Source organism: Scyliorhinus canicula, chromosome 3 (genome assembly GCF_902713615.1).
Source record: "Scyliorhinus canicula chromosome 3, sScyCan1.1, whole genome shotgun sequence".
NCBI classification, from domain to species: domain Eukaryota; kingdom Metazoa; phylum Chordata; class Chondrichthyes; order Carcharhiniformes; family Scyliorhinidae; genus Scyliorhinus; species Scyliorhinus canicula.
This window is the reverse complement of record NC_052148.1, coordinates 208,879,998-208,891,839: the sequence shown is the minus strand read 5'-3', so window position 1 is coordinate 208,891,839 and position 11,842 is coordinate 208,879,998. Positions and strand designations below refer to the sequence as shown.

Here is an 11,842-nt window from a genome sequence, read left to right as displayed (position 1 = left end):
TCAGAATTTTTCCACCTGGAGAAGATCAAGTACATCATCCGAGGGTCGGAAGATGACTTTCGCAAAGTGTGGGGGCCATTCACCAGCCTGTTCCAAGACCTGTTCAAAGCCAACAACTGATAGAACAGGGGGATGCACGGGAACCACCAAGGCCACAGAAAACAGACACGAATGGGAGGGGGGGGGGGGGGGCGCGCTCAGTGACAGCAGGAGAGAGAAACCCAGGGAAACGCCAAAGGAGAGCCCTGGGAAAGATTGACACGGAGACCAGAGGGCCCATCACAAAGCTACAAGACAAACACCAAATAAACCACCTATGGTGAAAGAAAAGGCCTAGGTTAGGACCCGGAAACTGCAGACAAGGGGAAGTGTGGGTAAAGGGGGGTACTGCAAAGGATCAACATGTAAATTGTTATCATTTCATCCATTTCTTGTACAGTATAAAAATGCAAACTATAATCAAAATATTTTTAAAAATTCATATTCACCTTATGTAAATGTTAGATGTAACAGATATTGCTGAGTATTTTACTTTTCACACTTTGTATAGCAAAGCCTCTCGGTGCATCCTCCCTCACTTGCTATTAATAATAATCTTATTGTCACAAGTAGGCTTCAATGCAGTTACTGTGAAAAGCCCCTAGTCGCCACATTGCAGTGCCTGTTCGGGGAGGCTGGTACAGAAATTGAACCCGCGCTGCTGGCTGTGTTCTGCATTACAAGCTGGCGATTTAGCCCACTGTGCTAAAGCAGCCCAGCATCTACATAGAAGATAGGAGCGGGAGGACACATTTGGCCCTTCGAGCCAGCTAAACTATTCATCACGAACATGGCTGATCATCCAACTCAATAGCCTAATCCTGCTTTCTCCCCATAGCCTTTGATCCCATTCTCCCCAAGTGCTGTATCTAGCCCCCTCTTGAATATATTCAAAGATCTCTCTCTGGACACCGACGCTGTGCATTATTCTCTTCGCCATCTCCCTGTATCACACTCTCTCTTTCTATATCTCTGCTCCTTCTCTGCCTCTCCTCAGCTCAATGATGGAGCGCGCGCGCGCCGGCCGTTTGCACTTCAAGGAGAGCGCGAGGGGAGGGGCGGAAGGAATTTAAAGGCGGAACCTACAGCCATCACCATTGCGAGGTCAGGAGGGGATTGCGCAGCGGACCGGAGGGGGAGGGAAGCACCAAACTGGTACACCAGCTGACAAGAGGGGTGCTGCTTGTGAGGCTGGTTGAATTGGCGGCATTTAATCCGTCAGTGTTGACATACTTTCATCACGCCCGCCATTAACGATGAGCTCAGAGGCGAGGCAGCGGCAGGAGGTGAGTCAGTGAGCGGGGGAGTTAAATTTGAAACGTTGGGCCCCTCGCCTCTTATCAACGTCCCGGAGTCGGCTGTCAGTCAGTCAGTGCCCACCAGTGAACGCCCCATCCCTCCCCCTAGTCCTGGATATGGCCTTATCTGCAGCACAGTTTGTACGTCGTCGTTCCTGATTCTATCTTTTTTTGGAAAGGAAAATAGGATTCATTTTATAAAACCACAATATAACGTATCCTCGGGACTGCGACTGGTGCGCCCTTTGTGCACCTTGGGGAGCCTTCTGTGTTTTTTTGAAGAGTTCAGCAGAAATTGAATTGTTACGATGCAGGAGCAGGCCATTTGGCCCAGCCTGTGGGTGGCGGCTCTCCGAATGAGCAGCTTCCCTAGCGCCAATCGCCCACCTCCTTCCCCATACCCAGAACGTTTCGAAGTTATGTTGAAAAAGCCTTTTTGAGTAGGGTTCTTTTGCTCGCCAAGATTTAAAGTAGTTTCATCCCTTTATTGATGTGCAGGTGAAACCAGATCATATTGTCAAATTGAAATTATCTGTGCGGACAAGCTGTTTGAAATGGGACGGATAGCTTAATGTTCAGGATTCTATTTGGGTAGAAGCTCATCAGATATCGTCTGGAACTTGCCAAACAAGGTTTGATACCAAGCCCCCCCCCCCCCCCCCCCCACCCCACACACACACACACACACACACACAGCTGAAGGAGAAGAGAGAGGCTGAATGAGGGAATTTCAAAACTGAACTGCAAACGGATCAATTAAAAGTGAGAATGAGCAGCAGAAGTTCAGAATCCAAGGGTTGTTGGGGAGGTGGTGGTAAAGTTGTATTGTCACTGGACCAGAAACCCAAGGTAATGCTCTGTGGACCTGGATGGTGAAATTTGAATTCAACAAAATTTGGAGAAAGATCTGGCAGATGGGGCTATGGAGGGACTTGAAAATGAGGATCAGAATAAAATCAAAATGTTGCTTAATAGGGGTGCTGGGTGAACAAAACTTGGTGTGTATAGCAGCAGATTTATTGTTTAGCTTTGGATGGTGGAATTGGGAGGTCAATTAGGAAGGAGTGTGTTGGCTAGAGGTAACACTAAGGCATGACTGAGGATTTCAGCAGTAATGAGCTGAGGGATGATGTAATGGAAGTGTAATAGTCATAAAGCACAGCAAAGGCCCTTCAGCCCATTAGTTAAAAACAACTATCTGGGTCGTATTTCCCAACTGCATTTTTGGGGATGGAGTGAACGTGTGGTTGAACATTCATCTTTCCTTGTCAAGGGTCAAGTAGGGTGCGATGATAGTGAAGACTCTTATTCAACCTCCTAATATGAACAGGGAAACGGTTGGATAGAATTGGTGGTGAGGACAAAGCTTCTGGAAGGAAACAAATACTGTGTTCTGATCTGTCCATTGTATGGTTGGAGGAAATTTCTGTTTGTCCTGGACAGCTTACTGGACAAGCAGTGTGATAAATTGGAGAAAGTGGAGAGTTCAAGAGAGACGATCACTTTGTTCAAGCTGGGTGTTGCCAGTCTAGATGATAAATAAGAGGGAGCCAAGGTTAAATCCTTTTGAGGATCCCAGACTTGTTAGTGGAGGAGCACAAACATAAGTCTCAGCTGGTGATTCTCTGGTTATGACTAGATAAAAATGTAACCAGACAAGTGCAAGCTGGATCACTGAAAGATTTGGGGAATGGTGTAGTCAACTCTGTTAAAATCTCTGGAATTCACTACCCTCAGAGTGCGGTGGATGCTGGGACAGTGAGTAAATGTAAGGAGGTGTTAGATTTTTTTTTTAATTTGGGAGAAAAAAAAATAATTGGGTGCTCTAAACTTCTCAGAAAAATGTTGGGGAGCACAGGGTTTAGTGAGAGGAATACTCTAAATAAATTAGCGTACCTAATTCATTTTTTCCAATTGAGGGGCATGGCCAATCTACCTAGCCTGTACATCTTTGGGGTGCGGGGGCGAAATCCATGGTAACACTGAGAGAATGTGCAAACTCCACACGGACAGTGACCCAGAGCCAGGATCGAACCTGGGACCTCAGTGCCGTGAGGCTGCAGAGCTAACCCACTGTGCTGACCTAGATCCTAAATAGTTGAGGTCTCAACCCACGATCCCTGCAACACTCCACTAGTTACAGTTTGCTAACCTGAAATTAGTCATTTAGGGGCAGCACGGTGGCCTAGTGGTTAGCACAACCGCCTCACGGCGCTGAGGTCCCAGGTTCGATCCCGGCTCTGGGTCACTGTCCGTGTGGAGTTTGCACATTCTCCCCGTGTCTGCGTGGGTTTCGCCCCCACAACCCAAAAATGTGCAGAGTAGGTGGATTGGCCACGCTAAATTGCCCCTTAATTGGAAAAAATAATTGGGTAATCTAAATTTAGAAAAAAAAAAAATTAGTCATTTAGCTCTGCTCTGTTTCCTATCAGTCAGCCCTTTATCCAAGGTAATATATCACCCCCACACCATATGCTCAACGTTGTTGAATGCTTTGGAAATCCAAATATGCTCCATATACAACTACCCCTTTTACCACCCGGCTAATTACATCCTGAAAGAACTCTAATAAATTAGAACTCTTATGGGGTGGCACATGATGCAGTGGTTAGCACTGAGACTACGGCGTTGAGGACCCGGGTTCAAATCTCAGCCCTGGGTCACTGTGTAGAGTTTGCACATTCTCCCCAAGTCTGCGTAGGGGTTCACCTCCACAACCCAAGGATGTGCAGGTTATGTGGATATGCCTCGCTAAATTGCCCCTTCATTGTAATAACAATAATTGGGAACTCTAAATTTAAAATTAGAGTAAATTTTTCAAACAGTGTTCTTTTTTTTGTGAAAATAAATGAGTACCCAATTTATTTTTTCCAATTAAAGGGAAATTTTAGCGTGGTCAATCTACCTACCCTGCACATCTTTGGGTTGTGGGGGCAAAACCCACGCAATATGCAGAGAATGTGCAAACTCCACACAGATAGTGACCCAGATCGAACCTGGGACCTTGGTGCCGTGCGCAACACTGTATAGTACCAACAGGAATAGATTGGGAGGAGGAAAATAAACTAAAGGAGAAGAGGACAGTCCTGTTTGTTTTGGAATATAATGATTGAAAGGAAAGCATTGCACCACTGTGCTGCCCTTCAAACACAAGTTTTCAAGAAAACTATGTTGATTTTGACTTCATCTGATTTTTGAAAAAAAAAACATTTTATTGAGTTATTTTTTGGTTTTATAAAATAAACAATATACATGAATATATAAACATAGTGCAAAAGCTGTCTTCCTTACAGGTCCCACCTTTATTAACCCCCTTAAGCTAAACTAACCCCCCCCCCCCCTTCTGCTGACGATTAATTTTCCGCAAAGAAGTCGACAAACGGTTGCAACTTCGGGGTGCACCCTAACATTGACCCTCTCAATGCAAGCTTGATTTTCTCCAAGCAGAGAAAGCTCGCCATGTCCGATAGCCAGGTCTCCGACTTCGGGGGCATGAGTCCCTCCAAGCTAAAAAATATCCGTCTCCGAGCTCTCTGGGAAGCAAAGGCCAGAACATCTGCCTCTTTCTCCTCCTGGATTCCCGGATCTTCCGACACCCTGAAAATCGCCACCTCTGGACCCGGTGCCTCCCTTGTTTTTAACGATGTGGACATGATCTCTGCAAACCCCTGCCTGAATCCCCTGAGCTTTGCATATGTCCCGACCATGTGGACATGGTTTGCTGGCCCTCCGCGCGCACACTTTGCACACCCATCTTCTACCCCAAAGAACCTGCCTGCTCATCTGGGCCACTGTCATGTGAGCCCGGTGAACGACCTTGAATTGTATCAGGCTGAGCCTAACACATGTTGTGGACGCGTTGACTCTACTCAACGCGTCCACCCAAAGAACATCCTCTATCTCTCCTCCCACTTGCACTTCAGCTCCTCGGTCTACGTCTCCTCAAACCCCATAGGTCCTTGTAAATGTCAAAGACCCTCCCTTCTCCCACCCACCGTCTGGAAACTATCCTGTCCTATATCCCCCCTTGGTGGTAGGAGCGGGAAGGTTGAAACCTGCCTACGTAGGAAGTCCTGCACCTGCAGGTACCTCAATTTGTTTCCCCTCGCCAATCCAAGTTTCTCCTCCAGCTCCCTCAAGCTAGGAAAGCTCCCCTCTATAAACATATCCCCCATCCTCTCAATCCCTACTATCTACCATCTCCGGAACCCCCCCCCCGTCCATCCTTCCCGGGGCAAACCGGTGATTATTGCAAATTGGAGACCACACTGATGCTCCCTCTGTTCCCACATACCTCCTCCATTGGCCCCAGACTCTCAGGGCTGCCACCACCACGGGGCTGGTGGAGTACTGTGCTGGCGGGAGCGGCAGAGGTATCGTTATCAACGCCCTAAGCTGGTGCCCTTGTATGAAGTGGCCTCCATACGCTGACTCTTTCTGATTTTATTATGATCTAATGTCCTGCTAATGGCAGACCGTGGGCTAGTTTCTCTCCTTGAACAATTGAATTGTCTTTTCCAATCTGCTGGAACCTTTCCAGAAAATAGGGAAATTTATAAGATTACAAGCAATGCGTCCATTATCTCTACAGCCACTTTTTTTTAAGACACTAGGATGCAGGAACATGCAAGTCTTCAGTCCCATCAGTTTTCTCATTACTTTTCCTCGAGTGATAGTAATTATTTTAAGTCCTCCCCCACCCCCACATACACTTTTTTATGCCTTTTGATTTTCAACTATTCTTGGAATATTTTTGTCTTCTGATGTGAAGTCTGATACAAAATATCTGTTCAAAGCCTCTGCCATTTCTCTATTCCCATAATTAACTCCCCAGTCCTCCCTCCAAGGGACCAATGCTCGCTTAAGCTATTTTTTTCCTATTCATGTACTTGCAGAAACTTTTACTGTCGTCTTGTATTGCTTGCTAGTTTTTTTAATCATACTCCAGTTTTTCCTTTGTTTTTAGTCAGCTGTTTCTGAAACTTTCCCAATCTTCTGCCCTAAGACTAATATTTGCAGCATTGTATGCCTTTTCTTTCAATTTGGTATCTTTTTGCCAGGATAAAGCAGTCTTATTGATTGGCATCCCATCTACCACCTTAAACATTCACTCCTTCCACCACCACACAGTGGCTGCAGTATGTGCTATCTCCATGATGTATTGCAGCAACTTGCCAAGGCTCTATTGGCAGCTCCTTCCAAAACGGAGATGTATACCGCATAGAAGGTAACACCACCATCTGCAAATTCCCCACCAAGCCACACGCCATTCTGACTTAGAAATATATTGCTGTTGCTGGGTCAAAGTCCTGGAGCTCCTTCTTGGCAACAATGTGGGTGTTTCTACAACACATGGACTGTAGTGTTTCATGAAGGCAGCTCACCACCCCTACTTGAGGGTATTTGGAGATGGGCAACAAATACTGTCCTTGCTAGTGACGCCTGTATCCAAAATCGTTTTTAAAGTTCAGTGCTATTGGAGAGGAGCTCTAGAGTTTGTCAGACCTGCTTTTCTGGAAAAGCTGCTAATGTCTCTGAAAGAACCTCTGTAAAGCAAAGGTTCTATCTTGCAGCAGCTGCCTGCCTGCCCCTAAATATGCTGTCTACTGATGCTTGGTGTTTCCATGTGACCCCTCTCTAAAAAGCAGATTGTTTTGAACTGATGCTTTTTTTCCTTTTCGAATGAAAAAGAAACAGTCACTTAAGTGTGAAGAGCAAGTTGGAGTGAGCCCTCTCTCTTTTATTGCTGGTTGTTTCTCACCCACTTTCTCAATGTCAATTGAAATGATATAGGTTAGGTAGTCTGTATCAGTGTGTGCCCAGTTGTATGTAGCATTCAGTCATATAAATCGTGTCAGCAAGGCCAAGACCAGCAACCATATCGTACCTAACCTGTGCAATGTTCCAGCAAAGGAATATTTCTTGGAAACATATTTTTAAAAAGTACACCCAATACAGCCTCTGCTGACGTAACAGCAAAGGTTGGCAACACTCCAGTCAATCAGCAGTTGTGGCATGAACAAACAAATTAATATTTACATGTAAGATTTTATCATAACTATAAAAATACAGTATTTTAAAAATGGAATTTGGATAGCTCGCAATGTGGAAGTGAATCCAGTAATCTGAAGAAAATAAAAACCCAGGCTGGGTTACCCTCCCAGCACATCTTTTCCACAAAGGATTCCGAACCTTGAATTTTAATTTTAAATGCTAGAAATATTCAAGTCAGGCAGCATTGGCAGAGAGAACCATTTTAAGTGAAAGACGCTTAATTAGAAATTACTGTATCACAACTATTTTACTGTGCAGTTTCCTTGTATTTAATGTTGTACACTTTCTGATGGCTCAAATTTTAAAAATACAGGTCCGAAATCTTGACTGAGTTGAAATCCTTACTGAGTTGAAAATCTATTCATTTGAAAATGGAACAGAATCAAAACTAAACCAAGCTATAGTCATTCAATCCTTTCAAATACAAATGCCTGCCTTGTTCAAAAATTATGGTGATCACCACTGAGTAAGTCACATAGCAGAGAGGGATTATAACGTATCTTGCTGAGAACTTCCAGCATTGAACTGCAAATGAGGTCATCCAACTGTTTAAGCGGCCTATCGCTTTAAAGGATTTTCACCCAAGCAAATTGGGAAATAAAAAGCACCGATACCCCATTTATTTAAAAAAAGAAAAACAGAGAAATAAAGATTGTGGTATGCATGTGGGGTAAGATAGATACTATGACGAAGAGAAATTTTACATTGGATTGGATTTGTTTATTGTCACGTGTACCGAGGTACAGTGAAAAGTATTTTTCTGCAAGCAGCTCAACAGATCATTCAGTACATCATTGCACTATGAAGGCCAGATCAATGGTTCAACAGTAATTAGCAGTAAGATTGCTGTTTTAAAAACCCAGGTACACCTCATTTAACGAGGCTTAACTTTTTTTAAATGAGTTCCTAACAATAGGGGAATGAGACAGGGGGGCATTCTTGCTAGATAAATTGATTTCATCGAATGCTGGTTCTGCGGGTGGGTGGACATAAGATGGTAACTTCAGGATCTTTGCATTAATCTGCACTCTTGCTGAACCCTAAACCTTGAAGTTGCAGTCCGATTCGGAGAGGTAATGACAGTAAATGCTGACAGTTGGCTAGTTGAAAAAATTCCAGGATAATGTTTCTACCTTGATGACGAATAATTACATGATTGAGGTACCCACAACATGTGTGAATACTTTTCATCAATGTTTTAATTCCAAAGTCTCAATTTCTCAAAAAAACCTGGATTTTAACTTGATGTTTTCCTTTGATGTGCCTTTACTGTCAGCTGAAGGTAATGGGCAATCATGCCTAGGGTTACAATCTCTTGGATACAATAATTTTCTCGGATGCAACTTGAAGTCTCTTTTGAGAATATCACATGAAGACTATCCATTTTTGCAAGTGCAACTAACCTGGGCAGCAAATAATAATTTGAGCTCAACTTCATTTTCTTTAATTTTAAAATATTGTTTTTAAATAATTCTACAGAAAATGCTTCTTTCACCGCAGAAGTTGAAATGTGTCTTTGGCTGAACTATAATTATATCAGCATGTTTATCTAAATATTTTGAAAGCAACCTGGAACACTAATTTACTACAGAATATTAATTGATTTACAGTTTTTAATTATATTTGGAGTACATATTGTGCCTTGATTTGTAAGCCATGTGAGCATTTTTGTTCTCCCTCAGCCTCTCCACAATGTATTCATTATGAAATGTATATTGCTGATCTGTTCTTTGACAGTTTTATACATTTTTAAATTTAACGATATAGAAGCTGTTGCTTTCTTTAGATGTTTCACATGAATTGAATTTGTAATGATGTATCTATCATTGCAGTGTTAATACATTGCCAAGCTTCCCGTGCCTTGTTAACACTGCTAAAGAAAGAAACTCATTGCCTGATGCAGTGTAGATGGTGTGTGATACATGACATGCAGCTGGATTCCTTTCCTTTATCACAAAAATGATTTCTGCTGTATAGGAGGGGTTAATATGGGATGACAGGATGTGAAGCTTTCACTGCTAAATGTCACCTTTTTGTGCGATTAAGCTACAAAGTATGTTTATTACAGACTATCCATACCAAACTGATTGCTCTGACTTGTGTAAGCAAACAACTTGCAGATACTGCTGGACAAAGGAGGTAGTCGGCTGTCTCCAGCATTCACATCATTCATTTTTTTTTCTCAGAACTCATCCATTGACGTAACCCAAAGTGTGGAAGAGGATCCTCTAATAGACTATCCCCTTCTTTATGCTGATGCTCTAGTTGGTGATGCGAGATCTCCTTTCAAAGGTGTGCCAACTGTATGTTGGGGAATTCTGTTAACGTTTCTGCATGTGAGTGTTAGATTTCCTATATAGGAACATTTTCAGATCTGGATTATTTGATCTATGTTGTAATACAATGATTGTGTGTGTCTGTGTGCTACTACACTGAAAACTCTGCAAAATGCCACGAATCTTCAATATCTACTTTTAAATAGACACTCTGGAAACATCTGGAAAACGGATTCCCAGGCATGAATATCTCCTAATAGACCATGTAACAATTGATATTTCATGGTTTACATATTTAGTTTTATTAAATGTTAACACTGTAGATACTATTTAAAGGGAAAATAGAAAAATTACAATTTTAAAAAGCATAATTTAAAAAAGCAAGAATATTGTTTTCAGTGGAAATATTGCTATTGTAATGATCGCAATCATCAATGGTAAACCTTTTTAATCCTTTTAATAAAATTTCTTGAAGCGTGATTTAACAAAACATTGGGCAACCAATGAAATACATTTTTGGATACTTAATTTCCAGTTTGTATTTTTTAAATATAATATGTTAGAAAACTTGTGTCCCCAAAGATGATAACATACTTTTAAAATATTTTGCCCCATATAATGAAAAATTCTGCTTTATTATATCTTGGAACATGGGAAAGGAGTCAGACATTGCCTGCTGGGGTCATGGCTAATCTTATGCCCTATTTCCTAATATCCCATATGCCTTGGTATCATTAATATCCAGAAACCTTAGATTTCTGCCTTTAATATACTCCATGACTGAGATTCCACAGCCCTTTGGGGTATAGAATTCCAAAGATTCACCATACTCCCAAGTGAAGAAATTAATGTGATCAGAGATTCCCCAACATTTTCCTATAATACAATCTTGCCAACGCAGGGATTAGTCCGATGAACTTCTTGCATCCCTTCTGTAGCAAATACATCCTTCCTTTGAGACCAGAACTGTACACGATACTCCAGATGCTCACCAAGGCTCTTGTATCAAATTTGACTTGCATATGAAAATAATTTTGTAAACCACTTTAATTATGACTAATTATCAATGGTCTTTGCTAAAATAGTGGTGAACCATTATTCGAGGAATGAGTGCAGTAATTGCTTGTCTGCCATTTGATGCATTTTGTAACACTTGAAGCCAGTTTAAACCTTAACATGCACTGCATGTTCACAAACAAAACCAAGCCTGAATGCAGTATAAAGAGGGGGGGGGGTGTCACAGATTAAGGCATTCATTAAAAGAAATAACACTTGGACACCCCTAAATAATAAATAACTGACTGACTTGTTCAGATCGCCTAAAAGTCGAGACAAAGCTCACTTGTTTGCCATTTTAAAAAAAACTTTATTCATGTAATCTCCATTAACAAGGAACTTGATGTTTTAATTTGTGTTTAACTGTGAAATTATTGATTTTAATAAATTTGTTTTGCTTCTGAGTTTCTTCTTAAATTTTTAATGAATTGTATCTTCTTTGTTCTAGGTTGCTTTTGTAGTTCTGGCATTTCTTTTGGTCTTTTTCTGTGTTACACCAGCTGAACTTTGTAGTAACGTCCTTGCGTCCTTCAAACCTTTCACTATTATAACAATTACAAAAGTTGTTCTTTGGGTTCTACATGCTGTCTTTGGATATTACTTGCAAACTCAGCATTCCAAAGCCAGGAATAGAGGCTATCTCTCATTGTACCGTAACACAAGGCATCTGAAGCGTCTACCACTACTTATTCATTCTGCAGGTGAGCAAGATTTACTGTACTGGGGAGATGAGTGTTTCAGTACTTTTAACTGAGCTGTATGATGTATACTACTTTGGTGTGGTGGTAAAAGCCTAGGACTTAAGAACAGGAATTGGCCACACAGCCCCTCGAGCCTGCTCTGCCATTCAATGAGGTCATGGCTGGTATGGTTGTAACTTCCTGCTTATCCCTGATAAACCTTTCACCCAAGCACCACCTGATGGGCTGTGTTGTACGGATCAGAAAGTCACAAGTTGCATTCTAGGCTGGGAAGGCTGGCAATGTTGAGGGGTAATAAGTGGCAGCACACCTCCAAATATGTTTCTGGAGGATATAGCAAAATTCTTTTGGTTACAGTGGATTAACTAGAAAGGATTTTGCTTTCTTTAGGTGTGTAGACATGCATTTTAAATTTGTC

The 11,842-nt window shown here is 42.1% G+C and overlaps 1 protein-coding gene across 3 annotated transcripts in view; it reads left to right on the top strand.

Annotated features, from left to right (window-relative positions):
- Positions 1-1,112: 1,112 nt before the first annotated feature.
- tmem192 (transmembrane protein 192) overlaps positions 1,113-11,842 on the top strand; it is a 37,918-nt gene continuing 27,188 nt past the window's right edge. For 2 of the 3 annotated variants that reach the window (XM_038792108.1, XM_038792107.1), the window contains exons 1-3: positions 1,113-1,325; positions 9,578-9,727; positions 11,172-11,424. In XM_038792108.1, the coding sequence (XP_038648036.1) occupies positions 1,296-1,325; positions 9,578-9,727; positions 11,172-11,424 (433 nt within the window). In that variant the 5' untranslated portion in view covers positions 1,113-1,295. The remainder of the gene's footprint in view (positions 1,326-9,577; positions 9,728-11,171; positions 11,425-11,842) is intronic. The other variant, XM_038792109.1, reaches the window with a different exon arrangement.